This window comes from Rhincodon typus, chromosome 8 (genome assembly GCF_021869965.1).
Source record: "Rhincodon typus isolate 14 chromosome 8, sRhiTyp1.1, whole genome shotgun sequence".
NCBI classification, from domain to species: domain Eukaryota; kingdom Metazoa; phylum Chordata; class Chondrichthyes; order Orectolobiformes; family Rhincodontidae; genus Rhincodon; species Rhincodon typus.
This window is the reverse complement of record NC_063339.1, coordinates 32,765,163-32,784,093: the sequence shown is the minus strand read 5'-3', so window position 1 is coordinate 32,784,093 and position 18,931 is coordinate 32,765,163. Positions and strand designations below refer to the sequence as shown.

The 18,931-nt window shown below is 39.4% G+C and overlaps 1 protein-coding gene across 1 annotated transcript in view; it reads left to right on the top strand.

Annotated features, from left to right (window-relative positions):
* The window catches only part of LOC109922461 (ribosome quality control complex subunit NEMF-like), a 134,024-nt gene that overhangs the window by 91,288 nt on the left and 23,805 nt on the right, over window positions 1–18,931 (top strand). The window contains exons 20-26 of the mRNA XM_048600086.1: window positions 1,754–1,811; window positions 2,241–2,299; window positions 5,186–5,306; window positions 9,037–9,598; window positions 11,384–11,435; window positions 12,728–12,777; window positions 14,119–14,260. Of these exons, the coding sequence (XP_048456043.1) occupies window positions 1,754–1,811; window positions 2,241–2,299; window positions 5,186–5,306; window positions 9,037–9,598; window positions 11,384–11,435; window positions 12,728–12,777; window positions 14,119–14,260 (1,044 nt within the window). The remainder of the gene's footprint in view (window positions 1–1,753; window positions 1,812–2,240; window positions 2,300–5,185; window positions 5,307–9,036; window positions 9,599–11,383; window positions 11,436–12,727; window positions 12,778–14,118; window positions 14,261–18,931) is intronic.

Sequence of the window (18,931 nt, the reverse complement as noted above, 5' to 3'; positions counted from 1 at the left end):
TGTCTACTTTGTCAGCTATTCCTGTCCTATCGTCCAGTCTAATCTCGTCAACCAGCTGTCTAATGGTCAGGGTGCATGGTCCTGTGGCCTAACTGAAATGTCACAGAGGTATCGGCCATTTCAACAGTCAGTAGACCACATTGATTTAAATTAGAGATTAGGGACTAGAGATTAATTCTATCAAAGGGTCACAAATCTGTCAAATTGACTACCTCACAACACAGTGGATGATGGAACGTGGATGAGTAAATTTAAGGAGGAGATAGATTTTTAATCAGTAACAGGATTAAGGGTTATGGAGAGTGGGCAGGAAAGTGGAGTTAAGGCCAAAATGACATCAGCCATGATGGAATTGAGTGACGGAGCAGACTTGGGACTGAATTGCCTACTCCTGCCCCTAGTTCTTATGTCCTTATGTAAAGGTAAAATTATTTAAACTTATTATTCTGATTATCTACTGCTACATAGTTTTACAATGCTTTTTAAAGTATGTTATCAAGTATTTTCCCTTTCAGTCCAGTTTGTGTGTCACATTTTATTCCCAACAGTATCAGCACTGCTGGATCAGGAACGGCTGTTCACTGGAAGGTTCAATCAAATTACTTTCCTTCTATAGAGTCACAGAATTTTACAGTACAGAAGGGGCCATTCGACCCAATATGTCTGTACCGTCTGCTGAAAGAGCAATCCAGCTAGTCCTGCTCTCCAGCCCTATATCCATAGTCCTCTAAATTCATCACTTTCAAATATATATCCAGCTCTTTTTTTTTTTTTGAAAAACCTTGTATGGAGTCCACCTCCAGCATGCTCCCAGGAAGCAAATTCTAAATCCTATCGACTCTCTGAGAAAAATCATTTTTTTTCTCAAAAGAAGTTATTCTCTTCCTGTGCTCAAGTGCCTGGATTCTGCTGGACACTTTCACACAACTACGTAGCAATGATTGGTAACTACTTGTTTGGGTAAGTGCAGCTGTGAACAGGCCTCCTACCCTCTATGATGGTAAACACCAAGTTATTTCTCTTTTACAATCCTCATTCCCTTCCCAACCCATCAAACCGCTCTTCTGTGGCTTGGGCTTCCTATGTTAAAGCAAATTTTTTTTTTTTTTTTTAACCACTTATTTAGAGCTAATTTGTGAAGGAGGAAAAGTAGGTTTTGTTCAGCCTATAAGATCTGATCTCGGACTCACGCTAACTTCACTACATCAGCTGAGATAAAGACATTTAGACCTGTATGCCTGGTTTTTTTCAAGTTCTTACCCCTAGTCTAGGTCATGTCAGTTCTCGATCTCGTACCTAGATTGGCCCCTGTTTGCAACTAAGGGATTGCCCAATTAAAACAGATCAGCAAAATGTTTTCTCACACTGATGTGGCACTGCAAATAGTAATTTTGAAGCTAGCAGAAATGATAAATTCCTCAGGGTCATGCATAATGATTTACGTTGCCAATCTGGCCATTTCTAAATTCAGCGTGACGTTTCATCTGGATGACATTTCATATCAATCTTTTTGTAGGTGTTTTTTTGATTGGGGGGAGAAAAAATGTCCTGGCCTTGATCTTTACATCATCGTTCTGTGATCTGGATGTAGTCAGAAAGGTTTGACAGCCAAACTGCAGATGTTGAGCTGCTTGTTCCATATTATCTGACACTAGTTGGTGGTACCACATTGTTTTATTTACACCTGGTTTCAAAGTGACCATAAGCAAATGTAGAAATGATGTTCATAAATGTGCTACCTTTAAACCTTCAGGTATCAAAAACGGCACCTACAGGAGAATACCTGACCACAGGAAGTTTCATGATCAGAGGTAAGTAGAATGTTACTGATATTCACCTTGATTAGTAGCTTGATAATTTGACATTTTGATTACTAATATGATATTCCCATTACTTTTGATTTTCAATCTGTTAAGATTTTCTACCACAAATCATTTTTAACTGTAAATTTTAATTTATTTAAGAGAATGCTTTTTGTAAAGATATTGATTCCTCTCCCAGATAGTCATATAAAGTTAGAAGGCCAGGTAGGTTACAAATTATTTTGATTTTGCTAAAATAATTTTATTAATTCAATGTGGAAAGGTTTGAAGACGAAGAAAAAGTCTTCAGCATGATGATAATTTGCATGATTTTCTTTATCTGATTTGGTTGTGTAATGCTTTGCAGATGTGTGTTGTTATTATTAGTTAGTACTTGATCTCCAAAATAATGTTTGTACCATTACTTTGTGCTTCCAGGTAAAAAGAACTATCTTCCGCCTTCTTATCTTATGATGGGATTTGGCTTTTTGTTTAAGGTAATGTATTAATATTTTCTAGAAATTTAGGGTGGAAAAAGAAGAAAACTGAAAAAATCTAACACACTTTGGCACCTTAACTATGGTGGTTGTGCTGAAGTGTAATAGTAAGTCACTTTGCAAGGAATGTATTTTTACAGTGTCATTTAATATAGGAGCTGGAATTCCTATGATGTGCGGCCTGTCTGGGAATGCAAGGTGTTTGTTCAGACACAGCCCTGCCCTCCAATTCTTCTTGCACTAACTGGAAACTGAATGGAGTGGGCCCAGTTATAGAATAGTTACAGTATGGTAGCAAGCCATTTGACCTGTTCTGTCTGTACTGGTTCTTTGTAAGAATAACTCGGCTAATTCTGTTTCTGTTCCCTTTCTCTGTAAGGCCTGTATTTTATTTCCTGTTCAAGTGGATATTAAGTTACCTTCTTGAAGGCTAGAGTTAAAACTGCCTCCACCAGACTTGCATGAAGTGTATTCCAGATCCTAACCACTCAGTGTAAAAATGTTTTTCCTCATATTGCCTTTGGTTCTTGTGCCACTTACCTTACATTGTATCTTCTGGTCCTCAACATTTACAGCAATAGTTTCTCTCTTTCCACCTTTTTTTCAATTCAGTAATAGGATCTGGGCCTAACTGGTTGGACCAGCATTTATTTCCTGTCTTGACTGGATCTCTCCTGATTTTAACACTTCCATCAAATACACTGATATCCTTCCCTAAGGCAAAAAAATAAATTCCACCTTTTGCAATCTATTCACATAATTAAAGCTGGTCATCTATGGAATCATTTTTGTAAATCTTTTCTGAACTCTCTCTAAAACCATCACATCCTGCCTTGGTTAGCCAGAACTGTACAACCTTCTGCAGTTGCAACATTTCATCATAACTTTCTTGTTTTTGTGCATACTGCATCTATTTATGAAGCCTAGCATCCTGTATGTCTTTTTAACATCTTTTGAAACCGTTGCCCTTCTACTTAGGACATTACGTAAACACACATGGAATAGCAACAAGCTGACCATTCAGGCCAAGCTGATTGTTAATAAACCTGGTTCTCAGCACCTTGCTATATGGATGTGAAACACTTATGATTTACAGCTGTTGAGAAAAGAAACTCGGCAGTTTTACTGTTTGGAGTCTGTGGTGTGTTATGGGAATATGCAAACAGGATAAAGTCATGAAATGGTAGTTCCCTCAAACTCCGAGCTCCCAATAGCCCTCAAATAGAGCTGGCTTTGTTGCTGCAGACACTTCCAAGGGGGTTTCTGAAAGTTGAAGCAGCCAGAGCCAAAGCCAGAAAACTAGTAGGATGCCCAAAAATCTGTTCAAGGATACTTCTAAGTGTGACATGAAAGCTCCTTGGTATTGACTGTTGCACCTGGGAGTCAATAGCCAACGACAGAGGAAAATGAGAACATCTTCTGTGAACTGGCTGCTCAGTGATGTCCACTGGCTACACCGGCTTGGTAACAGACACCAATACCAAAAACAATCCACTTGTATTTGGTAACTTCAGTTGTTATAGAATCCGGCTCTGAGATTGGCTTCTTCAACTATCAGCGAAGATGTGCCAAATGAACACCCCAAATAAATAGATTTGTTTGCTGTGTGTCCATCATCTTTCTTGGATGGAAAGAGATGAACTGGACCTGTTAACGTTGATGACTTGTTATACTTAGTTTTTTTTTGTCCCCAATTACTTTAGTTAAACTGTCTTTAGTCTTGTGATTTAGCTCCAACTTCTAGAAAACCATTCCATTTTAAACTAGTATGAATTTTTTTATTTCCACAACATGTAGCCTTTCTGGAGTGAAATTTCAATTAGCGTCATATGAGGGGTAGTTTTGTTGTACAAGTCAAGCCTAATAGGAGTGGTATGAGGTTGTCTTTAAATCAGATGTAGAATTCTTGCAGCCACTAGAAAGAACTTTTTTTTTTGCTGTTATGTGAATTCACTTTGCAAACTAATTCTCATTTTCAACTTATTTCTTAATTTATAAATTAGCCAACTTATTAGGATTGTTTACATAGAACATGAAAATAAAACAACACAGCACAGGAACAGGCCCTTCGGCCACATGTCTAAACTGCTCCCTGGACGTGGTCCATAAATCACTATTCTCTGCCTGTTCATCTGTCCATTTAAATGCCTCTTAATATCTGCTATTGGAACCACTTCTACCACCTTCTGTGGACCTACCATCCCCTGTGTTTAAGGAAAAACTTAACCTTGCCGTCTCCTTTAAACTTACCTCCTCTAACCTTATGCCCCCTAGTTTTGACATTTTCACCCTGGGCAAGAGACTCTTGACTATCCACCCTATCCATTTCTCTCATAATTCTATATACTTCTGTTTGTTCGCCCCTCGGCCTCCAGCGCTGTAACAAAAACAACCCCAAGTTTGTCAAACCTCTCCTTATAGCTAATAACACTCCAATCCAAGCAATATCCTGTACCTTCCCAAAGCCTCTACATCCTTCCTAAAGTGTGGCAACCAGATGTGCACACTACTCCAAATGTGGCCTGACCAAAGTCTTGCTCAGTTGCGAAGTGACTTGCCAACTTTTATACTCAATGCCCTGACCGATGAAAAAAGCATGCCATATGCCGTCTTTATCAATTTATCCATTTTGTTCTCACTTTCAGGGAGCTTTACATTTGGACCACAAAATCCACCTGTATATCAATGCTGTTAAGTGTCCATCCATTTCAGTATACTTATCTCTTCCATTTGACCTCCCAAAATGCATCACCTCACACTTGTTGATTTTTTTTGTGGAAATTTGTACTTGTACTGAAAAATATTCAAGAAGAGAACATTTGCAAGCATCTTGCTTGATAATTTATTACTTCCTAACTACATTTCAAGGAGTTTTTTTGTGCTTAGGTTGATGAACAATTTATGTGCAGGCACATAGGTGAACGGAAGGTAAAAGTGCAAGATGAAGACATGGAAACAGTAACTAGCAGCACATCGGAACTATTTTCTGAGGATACTGTACCTTTAGGTAATGAAGAAAGTTGATTCATAAAATTATATGACGCAACATTCTGAAAAGTTTTCAAAATTTATTTGTTCAGTTGAGCCTTCTTAAAATTGCATTCATAAAAAATTCATCCCAGGGAAGAAGAAACCTACTGTGGGGAGGATGAAGCAACCGTGGCTGACAAGGGAAGTCAGGGACAGTATAAAAGAAAAAGTTAAAAAGTATACAATGTGATGATGATTAGTGGGAAGCTAGAAGATTGGGAAGCCTTTAAAATACAGCAGAGAATAACTTTTTTTGAAAAAAGCAATAAGGCAGGAGAACATGAAATATGAGAGTAAGCTAGCTAGCAACATGAAAGAAGGTGGAAAAAGTTTTTTTTTTTAAGATCTCAAAGGTAAGAGGCAAGTGTTGACATTGGACAGCGGGAAAATGAGGCTGGAGAAGTAATAATGGGGAGCAAAGAAATGGTGGAAGAACTGTTTAGGTACTTTCTATCAGTTTCCACAGTGGAAAACACTGGCATACCAGAACTTTGAAAGTCGGGGGCAGAGGTGTGAGTGTAGGTACCATTGTTAAGGAGAAGGTGCTGGGGAAACTGAAAGGTCTGAAGGCAGATAAATTCCCCAGATCAGATGGACTACACCTCAGTGTTCTGGAATAGATAGCTGAGGAGATTATGGAGGCATTGGTGGTAATCTTTCAGGAATCACTGGAGTCAGAGAACTGGCAAATAGCAAATATAAACCCCTGTGTAAGAAGGGGTGGAGGCAAAAGACAGGAAACTAAAAGCCCATTAGCCTGACCTCAGTTGTTGGTAAGATTTTAAGAGTCCTTTTTATAAATTGAGGAGTACTTAGAAGTGCATGGTAAAGTAGGGCTCAGCAAGCACAGCTTTGTCAAGGGGAGGTCATGCCTGATAAATCTGTTAGCATTATTTGAGGAGCTAACAAGGAAGTTAGACAGAGGAGAGCTAGTGGACGTGATCTATTTGGATTTCCAGAAAGCCTTGTCAAGGTACTGCACAGAAGGCTGCTAAATAAGATAAGAGCCCATTAGGGGCAAGGTACTGACACGGATAGATGATTGGCTGACTGATAGAAGGCAGACAGTGAGGATTAAAGGGTTTTCTTCGGGATGGCAGTCAGTGATTTGTGAAGTTTCACAGAGGTCAATGTTGGGACCACAACTATACACTGGACAACCTGGACAAAGGAACTAAGGGCATTGTTGCTAAGTTTGCAAATGACACAAAGATAGGTAGGAGGCAGTAGTGTGGAGGAAGAGGGGTAGGAGAGGCTAGGAGAGTGGACAAAGAAGTGGCAGATAGAATGTGAGGTTGTGTACTTTGGAAAGAATAGAGGCGTAGACTATTTTCTAAACTCGGAAAGGTTTTGGAAATCTGAAGCACGAAGGGACTTGGGATTCCTAGTTCAGGATTCTCTTAACCTTAACATGCAGCTATAGCTGACAGTTTAGGAAGGCAAATGTAATGTTAGCATTCATTTCAAGAGGGCTAGAATACAAGAGCAGAAATGTACTGCTGGATAAGGCTCTGGTCAGATAACATTTGGAATGTTGTGAGCAGTTTTGAGCCCTGTATCTAAGGAAGGATGTGCTGTATTGGAGGGGGGTCCAAAGAAGGTTTACAAGAATGATCCCGGAGATAAAGGGCTTGTATATGAAGAGTGTTTGAAGACTCTTGTTGGAGTCTAGAAAGATGAGGGGGGAACTCTGATTGAAACCTACAGAATACTGAGAGGCCTGGATAGCATGGACATGACGACAAAATATTTCCCCTAGCAGGAGGTACTAGGACCTGAGAACACAGCCTCGGAGTGAAGGGACAACCTTTTAGAACTGAGATGAGGAGGAATTTCTTCAGCCAGAGTGTGGTTAATTTGTGGAACTCATTGCTGCAGAAGGCTGTGGAGGCCAAGTCAATGAGCTTCTTTAAGACAGGGATAAACAGGTTCTTGGTGACAGTAAGGACTGCAGATGCTGGAAGCCAGAGTCTATAGATGTGAAACTGGAAATGCACAGCAGATCAGACAGCATCCGAGGGGCAGAAAAGTCAATGTTTTGGGCCGAAACCTGACTTTCCTGCTCCTCGGATGCTGTCTAACCTGCTGTGCTTTTTCAGCTTTGCATCTATTGCTAAATGGGTTCTTGATTGGTGAGGGGATCAAGGATTATGGGGAGAAGGCAGGAAAATGAAAAATGTATTGGCCATGATTGAATGGCGGAGCAGACTTGATGGGCCGAATGGCCTAATTCTGCATCTATATCTTATAGCCTAATTTTACCATGAAATATTGCCATTTGTTCTGCATCATTTTGTGAGTGATACCAGTAGCATTAATCTGTTCTAAAGTCTCTAATGAGCATGGTGTGATGTATACATAACTTTACAGCCACTGTCCGGCTGCTCGATAATTCTACCCTTTGAATTACCTTTAGAAATATGAAAGAGAAAGGATGAATCAGGTGATAAATAGAAATTGAGCTAACTAAAATTCACTGACCCTAATTTACCATATATTTTTGGTCCCCTCGCTGAATTATGATGTGAATAATATGTCTAACAGGAATACATTAAAAATATTCTGCACAAGCCCAAAAATATGCTGTGTGACTATAATAAAAAGCACATACGTAACTTTTTCAGAAAGGCTATTGTTGCAAAATGGCAGTTGGTTGAAACAATGGCATCTCCTTCTGCAGAACTTTAATAACTTTTATGAAGAATCTGGATTATAGTTCGTAGGTTATATCTTAAATACTAGAATGTTTTAACTATATTATCTTGGGCAATCATCATCATTTAATGCATCACTTTAGACAGCAAGATCAAAATTTGTACATAAATGTGGAATTAAAGTAGAAATGGAAACATTAAACTTAAATTTAAAGTGATTTTAAAATATTGATTTTTTTTTCAGCTTCCCCAGCGCCTTCTCTTTAACTGATTTTCAAAATTGGTTTTTCAAATACAATTAAGTAATAATTATGAACTTAGTATATCAATAAAAAGTTACATTTTGTTCAACAAGTTGTCACTTGTTTCAAATGTTTTTGATGTGAGTTTTTGGTGTTAAAGTAAGTTCTTACTTGCTCAGTAATTTATAAACCATTGCAGACTGGGAGCTTCAACACTGCATCATTTGGTAAAGCATAGAATCATCAATAATAACTTCTGGATTTCTGTGTTTACCCATCATGTGCAGACTCGCAAAATTTCTCCCAGTTTCAAAGTAGCGACCAATTATGACGACCAATGTTGACAGTTTCCTGCTTCATTACTACCCCAAAATGGGCCATGATTCCAGTTTGTCCTTTTCTTTTACTGAAAATCTGCTCCTGCCATAGCATTTAACAAGTATGAAACATAACTTTGAAATGCAATGATTCAAGCCATTGAGTTGTCAGGCAGTGAGAAATAAAGTTATGGTCTTAAAGGCGAGTAAACTATCTTTTGATAATATTATAAATCTTTCCAGAATGACTCCAAAAAAGGAGTATAATTTTTACTGCTTTATTGGTATAGAGGAGAACATCAGAATATTGTTTAACCACACAATCTATATTAGTTAAACTTGACTTGCTGTAAATTGAATGTTTTAATTGTGCAGTTAATCTATCCGTGCTTCATTGTCTAAATTTTTAGCTTACATCATAAAATGTGATTGTCTTCATTAATATATGGCTCTATGACTTGTGCATATTTTTAATTCAAAATTATTTTGTTAAGCCCAATCAGACAATGATGAAAGCAGTAGCGATGAAGACAAGGAGACTGGTACAGAAGTCGGAAACAATCAGTGTGAAGAAATGAAGGGGATTGAAGAAGGTCAACAGGACAATGATGACAGCAGTAGTGATGATGACAAAGAGATTTCTACACAAGCTGAAAATGAACAGTGTAAAGAGGTGCACAGGGTTGCAGAGGTTCAACAGAACAATGCTGAGAGCAGTAGTGATGATGATACAGAAACCAGTTCTGAATTTGAAAACAAGCGGCATGAAGAGGAGCAAAGAGATGCAGAGGATCAACAGGACAATGAGAGCAGTAGTGATGATGAAAAAGAGATCAGTACAGAAGCTGATAACAAGCAGTGCAAAGAGGTGCTAGTGATTGCAAAGGGCCAAAAGGACAATGCTGAAGATGAATCTGACAAACAAGCTGAAAAAGACAATGATCTGAAAGATTCTGGAGATTCGCAGAAGGTTGAGGCAGATCAGGATGAAGAAGAAAATGTAGAATTTAGTTATCCTGATACAACTATTGATCTGTCGCATCTTCAATCAAAGAGGTAACTTTCATTTAGACTATTTGTAGGTTTTATAAAGGTTGCCATAATTATAGGATTTTTTTTGTCTATTTTTGACACATGAATCAGGCTACTCTCAGATTAAAACTCTATCTCCTTATATTTCAAGAATATGTTTACTTATTCTTATAACATGAGTAAATTTTGTAGCATGCTCAGGCAATAAACAGAATCATTTTTAGATTATCTCAGCTACTTGCTGTGCACCATCTCCTAATAAGATCCTATGGATTTCAAATGTAGGTGAATAATTACACTATCTCTCCATATCCTTGCCTACCTCCCTAACTGTGTAATTTTCTTCAGCTTCATACAATTGAGATGTCTACATTTCTCTAACGGTGCTTGCTGAACATTCACATTTTTACTGGCTGCACATCTGGTGGCTACGTCTTTGGTTGCTTGGTCCCCAAGTCTGGAATCCCATCCCTAAACCTCCCTGGCTCTCTTACTCCCCTTTTGCCATTAACATCCCACCTCCTGCACAAAACTTATCTCTTTGATCAAATGTTTGATCATCTAGCAAAATATCTCCAGATGTGATCCTGTGTTGTGTTTTGTTTTATAATGTTCCTGTGAAGGGCATTGAGGAATATTTTGTTAATAGTACTGTATAAAAACAAATTTTGTTGCCTTCAGCTTTAATTGCTAATCAGATTTATTAAGCAGTTAGAAAACAAACACATGGTAGCAGTGACTTGATCTATTTTTGTAGCAGATGTTGAACATAGTTCCTTGTACTAAAATAAATCACCTTAAATTCCTTCTGTATCAGTTGATTTTTTTTTTCATTCTTTTTTCATCAAAGACCCACATTAACTGTTTTAACCAACTCTGCTTTCAGAGGTTCTATACCAGCTCTTTGATTTCATTTCATATCTGAACCTCTGACAGTGTAGTATTCCCTCACTACTGCATCGGAGTGTTAGCCTTGATTCTCATGTGCAGGTCCTGAGGTGAAGTTATGATAGATTGAGCTAACACGTTGAGCCCATGACCCAGATCAGATACGCACATAAATGCTTCTGTTGCCGCTGTTCTTATTTTTGCTATAAATAATTGGTACACATCCCACAGTTAACGATGGTCTAATGTTTAAAGTGTAAACTTGCTTACCTAAAATACTTAAATTCTGTGTGCTGGAATTAGAGGCGTTTTGTTTACTGCCAGTTGGAGCAATGTCATCCACTGGCACTTACTGATTACCCACAGTTTTGTCTAAGGTCACACTGTTTTAGCCACAATCACTAATTCACTTATGCTTTGCACTACCACCAGATATGCATGCTTACTTTGCAAGCACATTAGCAGTAATTGTAGACGTAAGACACTCTCAACCAATAAAGCAAGCTTATGTACTGTGCATTTCTTCATGTAAATTTAGTGATAAATGAACAAAATTTCTACTCTGTGTGAATGAGTTTTGAGATCACATTTCTGACAGTGCCTAACCTTTATTATTTACTGATGAGAAAGGCAACTCGTAGATGCCAATTTGACACCTGTTCAATACATTAGCTACTAATAATCAGGGGGCAACATTTCATATAAATCATCATCTTGTGAGAAAACATGGTGTCCAGAATTGAATGCTGTGGTCAGTCTTTATTAATGATACTGCGGAAATGAAATATTATGGCAAGTTTTAAAATGTAAATTATGCAACTATATTTCATATAACCAAACCATTATGGGATCATTAAGAGTCATCATAATAAAACAGATCTGATTATTCAACATATTGTATTAAATCTTATTTCTCAACAGATCTTTCCAGATACATAACACATCGAAAGAAGAACTGATTGAAGAAGTATGGGTAAAATATGACTTTAGTTTAACTTTAGGGTGCTTATAATGTTTTTTATTAAATCCAGTTTTACTGTGTTTGAATATTGCAATGAGTTAGAATGTTAATTTTTCACCTTTGGATCTAGATTTGAATACATCTCAGTCTGTTGGGATCTGTCCCTATGGTCTGTGCGGTTGTTAAGTGAATTAAGTTTGAGGTTTGGTATTATTGATAGAAGAAACATACTTGTTGTGGTGACTGACGTTGAATTGGTAGTTTCCTTCAAATAGGTTACACAAACTGGAATTCAAATGGTGTTCTACTTTGTTTCCAGGGATGTGGTTCACTTAGTTTTTGTGTTACAAGTAACTTAACCAAAGATAAGCTGAATAGCATTGTGTCTGACAAATGTCAAAATTGAAATGTCCTGTCTCTTTTTTTGACGAATTCAAAGATTTGAAGCAAGCTTGAAAACGTTCAACCACAATTTTAAGTTATTGTTTAAAAAATGTTTTCCAGGTACTCAATGAGGAACCAACAAAACTGAATGGTTGAAAACACTTCATAAATTTGAAATTGGAAAATCATTTAGATTTCCTTTCATGAAGTTGACAAATATATATGCCATAGAATTTAATGTGTTTCCAAATGTGGAAATACAGTGTCAGCAAGAAGCATTTTTAGATCATGAAAGTTATCTAAAGATGTAATGTAGCATTACCTTTTGCTTAGTACCAACATAAGATTTCCATCCTGTGACCTGGGTAGATTCAAATTTTGACATGCAGCATGAAAGGACAGTTTTTGAATTGTACTACATGGCCCACTTCCCCAGTATAGACTCCAGGTCCATATCATTGCTTTATTGTATGTACATTCACAATTCAGCGGCCCCATTCACGACATTCCCTGGAGTGAGAATTCTTTGAATTTGCCAATTTTGCTGAATGACGTACATCGATGAAGATTTTGATCTGTGTACGGCTTTTTTATAGATGAGTTAACTTGGACTCTAGAAAGGAACGAGGAAGGCATATAGTTCATATTTTAACAATGGAGAAATTGTAATATTTCTGACAGATCTCAGACTCATTTTCATTAATAAATATACTAAAATGTTTTTGTTTTGTACTGGCTGTGTTAATGACATTTATGTAGTGTCTCAATGTATTTTCTTTTTAATTATACTTTTGATAAACATATATAATTAGTTTGTTCTACATTGTGCTTTATTTGTAATGTTATAGAGCTTAAGGGTGTCACTTGTAACTTTGGAAACTCCAATTAGATCAATGTCAAAAGCTTGTTTCCTTTTATAGGTCGACGGGAAATCCCAAGGTCGGAAACACCTGTCAGTCAAAGAAAGGAAGTGAGTTTCATTTAGAAGTTTTGTAAAATAAAGCTTTTACCTGATATGTGCCTATACCATCATTGATAGAATATCCATACTTACATAATTTTTGTCATGTGGGATTAGTAATAAGATCTCATGACTTGAAACTATTTTGTTTGGTTTTCATTAAAAAAGCACTGATGAACTAAGTAAATTTGTTGATCGTACTGATTGTTTAAACCAGGTGTTATCCAGTTGACTTCATTCATAAAGGAATATATTCAGTTTGAAGCACTAACTTGAGGATCTTCTTTGTATCGTGATGCCGTTTTTTTTTTTGCGTTTCTTTATTTTCAGTGAGATCAGAAATTGTATTTAGTTAGCCGGAATTAAAACAGGAAGAATAAAAAAGATACATTCATTGACTAAGTTAAACAAATGTTCAATGGCTGGTTGAAAGTGAGTTTAGTTGATATTGAATTAGCAATGTGGGAAAGTGTGAGGTCATGCACTTTGGTAAGAAGAACAAAAGCATGGACTATTTTCTAAATGGGGAGAAAATTCAGAAGTCTGAAGTGCAAAGAGACTTGGGAGTTCCAGTCCATGACTCTCTCAATGGTAAACTTGCAGGTTGAGTCAGTAATCAGGAAGGCAAATGCAATGTTGGCATTTATTTTGAGAGGACTTGAATATAAAAGCAGGAATGTACTACAGAGGCTTTATAAAGTGCTGGTCAGGCCACATTTGGAGTATTGTGTGTAGTTTTGGGCCCCATATCACAGGAAGGACGTACTGGCCCTGGAGCGGGTTCAGAGGAGGTTCATGAGAATGGTCCCAGGAATGGAAAGCTTAACATGAGGAATGTTTGAGGACTCTGGGACTATACTCATTGGAGTTTAGAAGGATGAGAGGGGATCTAATTGAAACTTTCAAAATACTGAATGGCCTGGACAAAGTGGATGTTGGGAAGATGCTTCCATTGGTAGGAGAGTCTAGGACCTGAGAGCACAGCCTTAGAGTAGAGGGAAGACCTTTTAGAACGGAGATAAGGAGAAACTTCTTCAGCCAGAGAGTGAATTCCATAGATTAACCACTGTCACAGAAGGCTGTGGAGGCCAGGTCATTGAGTACATTTAAGACTGAGATAGATAGGTTCATGATTATCAAAGGGATCAAGGGTTATGGGGAGAAAGCAGGTGAATGGGGTTGAGGAACTTATCAGCCATGATTGAATGGCAGAGCAGACTCGATGGACCGAATGGCCTAATTTCTGCGCATATGTCTTACGGTCTCATGGTCTTATCCAGGTTAGCTTGCACTACTGTGTTTGACATGGAAGAGGAGGTATGATGGAATGAATTTCTTTTGATTTTCCAGAGAAATGAAGAAAAAGAAAAAGCTAGATTCTGAGGACTCTGAACAAACAATGCCATTAGAAACTAGGAAAACACAATCTGTAGAAGAACAGGATACAAAAAAATCTTCATCTTCTCAACAGCCTTTGAAAAGAGGACAAAAGGTAATGGGAGGAGAGGACAATTAGGTATCGGCAGTAGCTGCTGGCTTAGCCAGCGACACCAACATCCCATGAAGGAACAAAGTAAATTGTCTTTTGCCTTATCATCCAGTAAATGGGACTTGTTATATATTAATTTGTTAGAGTTATCCATTGATATAAGAATCATCCAGTACTTGTGCTGTATAGTAGATTTGGGGTGCGAATGACTACCCTTGACATTGAGGCTGTATTTGACAGTACAGCATCAAGGAGCTTTGGAAAAGTGAAAATCAATGAGATTAATGAAGAAAATTCTCTGCTGGATGTAGTCATATCTGACACAAAGGAAGGTGATTGAGATTGTTGGATGTCACAAGAGCATAAGAACTAGGAACAGGAGTAGGCCATCTGGCCCCTCGAGCCTGCCCCACCATTTAATAAGATCATGGCTGATCTTTGAGACTCAGCTCCACTTACCCGCCCACTCACCATAACCCTTAATTCCTTTACTGTTCAAAAATTTATCTAGCCTTGCCTTAAAAACATTCAGCGAGGTAGCTTCAACCGCTTCACTGGGCAGGGAATTCCACAGATTCACAACCCTTTAGGTAAAGAAGTTCCTCCTGAACTCAGTCCTACATCTGCTTCCCTTTATTTTGAAGTGATGCCTTCTAGTCCTAGTTTCACCTGCTAGCGGAAACAACCTCCCTGCCTCCACTTTGTCTATTCCCTTCATAATCTTATATGTTTCTATAAGATCTCCCCTCATTCTTCTGAATTCCAATGAGTATAATCCCAGCCTACTCAGTCTCTCCTCATAATCCAACCCTCTCAACTCTGGAATCAACCGAGTGAATCTCCTCTGCACCCCCTCCAGTGCTAGTATATCTCTTCTCAAGTAAAGAGACCAAAACTGGACACAGTACTCCAGGTGTGGCCTCACCAGGACCCTATACAGCTGCAGCATAGCCTCCCTGTTTTTAAACTCCATCCCTCGAGCGATGGCAGACAAAATTCCATTTGCCTTTTTAATCACCTGCTGCACCTGCAATCCCACCTTCAGCGATTCATGCACAAGGACACCCAAGTCCCTTTGCACAGCAGCGTGCTGCAATTTTGTACCATTTAAAACATAGTCCATTTTGTTGTTATTCCTACCAAAATGGACGACCTCACACTTATCAACATTGTACTCCATCTGCCAGACCTTTGCCCACTCACTTAGACTATCTATATCCATCTGCAGACTTTCAGTGTCTTCTGCACACTTTGCTCTACCACTCACCTTAGTGTCATCTGCAAATTTTGACACACCACACTTAGTCCCCAATTCCAAATCATCTATGTAAATTGTAAAAAATTGAGGTCCCAACACTGACCCCTGAGGCACACCACTAGCCACTGACCGCCAACCAGAAAAACACCCATTTACCCCTACTCTTTGCTTTCTACTGGTCAACCAATCCTCTATCCATGCCAATACATTACCTGTAATACCGTGCAACTTTATCTTATGTAGCAGCCTTTGGTGTGGCACCTTGTCAAATGCCTTCTGGAAATCCAGATACACCACATCCACAGGTTCCCCATTGTCCACCACGCAAGTAATGTCCTCAAAGAATTCCACCAAATTAGTTAAACATGACCTACCCTTCATGAACCCATGCTGGGTGTTCCCAATGGGAGAATTTATATCCAGATGTCTTGCTATTTCTTCCTTAATGATAGATTCAAGCATTTTCCCCACTACCGAAGTTAAGCTAACTGGCCTATAGTTACCTACTTTTTGTCTACTTCCTTTTTTAAACAGTGGCGTCACATTGGCTGTTTTCCAATCTGCGAGAACCACCCCAGAGTCCAGTGAATTTTGGTAAATAATTACTCGTGCATTTGCTATATTTCCCCCATCACCTCTTTTAGTACTCTGGGATGCATTTCATCAGGGCCAGGAGACTTGTCCACCTTTAGCCCCATTAGCTTGTCCAGCACTGCCTCCTTAGTGATAATGATAGTTTCTAGGTCCTCACCTGCTATAACCTTCTTGCCACTAGTTTTCGGCATGTTAGTTGTGTCTTCCACTGTGAAGACCGACACGAAATAACTGTTTAATGTCTCGGCTATTTCCTCATTCCCAGTTATTAAATTGGCCTTCTCATCCTCTAAAGGACCAATGTTTACCTTCGCCACTCTTTTACGATTTACATATTTATAGAAACTTTTGGTGCCTGTTTTTATATTCTGAGCTAGTTTACTCTCATAATCTATCTTACTTTTCTTTATAACTTTTTTTGTGGCTTTCTGTTGGCCTTTAAAGATTTCCCAGTCTACTAGTTTCCCACTACTCTGCTTTTTTGTATGTGTTTTTTTTCCCAATCTGATACTTTCCTTTATTTCCTCAGACATCCATGGCTGGCTCTCTCTTTTCCTACAGTTCTTCCTTATCACTGGAATACACTTCTGCTGAGCACTGTGAAAAATCATTTTGAAAGTCCTCCACTGTTCCTCAATTGACCCACCATAAAGTTTTTGCTCCCATTTTGCCTTAGTCATGGGTTCATGACTCCTTCCTCGTTCCTTCATAGTCTCCTTTGTTTAAGCACAGGACATAGGTATTGGATTTAACCTTCTCACGCTCCATCTGTATTTTAAATTCGACCATACTGTGATCGTTCCTTCCGAGAGGATGCCTAACTGTGAGATCATTAATTATTCCTGTCTCATTACACAGGACTAGATCTCGGATAGCTTGCTCCCTCGTAGGTTCCATTACATATTGTTCAAGGAAATTATCGCGGATGCATTCTGTGAGCCCCTCCTCAAGGCTGCCGTGACCGACCTGGTTTGACCAATCGATATGTAGATTAAAATCCCCCATGATAATTGCTGTATCATTTTTACATGCATTAGCTATTTCTATGTTTATTGCCCGTCCCACCACGATGTCGTTATTTGGTGGCCTATAGACCACACCTATCAGTGACTTCTTCTCCCTGCTATTCCTAATTTCCACCCAAATGGATTCAACGTTTTGTTCAGTAGAACCTATATCACCTCTCACTACTGCCCTGATAGCATCCTTAAAAATCAGAGCAACACCACCTCCCTTACCTTCTTGTCTGTCCTTCTGAACAGTTTGATACCCCTGGATATTTAACTCCCAGTCATGACCATCCTGTAACCATGTCTCTGTAATGGCCATTAAATCATACCCATTTGCCATGATTTGCACTGTCAACTCATTCACCTTGTTTCGAATGCTCGGAGCATTCAAATTAAGTGCCCTTATGCCAGTTTTTGCACCTTCTTTTTGGGTCCTATCACCTCCATTACTAACAGCTCTTGAGTTCTCCTTCCCTTTGACTTTTTTCCTAATTTTCAATGGAGTTGAAGCTTCCTCGTCACCTGCTAACCTGCTGCTTTGCCTTACATTAATTGTTATTCTCCCTCTACACTCACTCCCCCCCACCCCACCTCCCCTACTTACTCGTTTAAAGTCCTTTTAACCACCCTATTTACCCTTTTCGCCAGAACACTGGACCCGGCCCTGTTCAGGTGGAGTCCATCCCAGCGGTATAGATCCCTCCTGTCCCAGAACTGATGCCAGTGCCCCATGAAAAGGAAACCCGCTTTCCCACACCACTGTTTTAGCCACGTGTTTACTCCCCTGATCCTCGCCTCCCTATGCCAATTTGCACGTGGCTCGGGCAGCAATCCAGAGATTATGACCCTTGAAGACCTGTTTTTTAATTTTGTTCCTAGCTTTTCATAATCCCGAAACAGGTCTTTTTTCCTAGTCCTGCCTATGTTGTTGGTACCTACGTGGACCACAACAACTGGATCCTCCCGCTCCCTCTCCCTCTCTGGTATTCTCTCAAGCCGGTCAGAGATGTCTCGCACCCTGGCACCAGGCAGGCAACACACCATGCGGGATTCTCTATCCTGCTCGCAAAGGATACTGTCTATCCCCTACAACTACAATCTGTCTCTTTGCTCCCCCTCTTGAATGGCCTCCTGGACCACGGTGCCATGGTCAGTTGGCTCATCCTTCCTGCAGCCCTGTTCCTCATCCACGCAGGGAGCAAGTGCCTCATACCTGTGGGACAATGTCAAGGGCTGCGGCTCCTGTGTTCCTGTCTGCAGGGTCCCTCTACCTACCTCACTTGCAGTCACACACTGCTGTCCCTGCCGCTGATCGAATTAACATTAATTAATCTACCAGGTGTGACTGCCTCCTGGAACACAGCATCCAGGTATTTCTCCCCCTCCCGGATGTGCCGCAGTGTTTGGAGTTCGGATCCCAGCTCATCAATTTTGAGCCGGAGCTCCTCTAGCAGCCAACACTTGCTGCAGATGTGGTCACTGCCGTTCTCAATGGGATCAGCTCGCTCCCACATCATACAGCTGCAGCACATCACCTGGCCTGCCATCTCTATTTAGTTAATTATTTAAAATTAATTAGTTTGTTTTTAGTTTCGCAGTGTTTGCTGCACCAGTAAGTTTACTCCGTTATATACTCAAACAGGCTCCGGCTTTGCCTTCCGACCCGCTCCCAGAGGATTTGGCGTCTCGGTGACCACCCCGAAAGATAACAGAGATGAGGGGAAAAAAATGCAAATAGCTTACCTGCTCACCATACTTAGTCGTTATTATCAGGTTAGAGGAGGTGGAAGGGTGGGAGACACTACGCGTGTC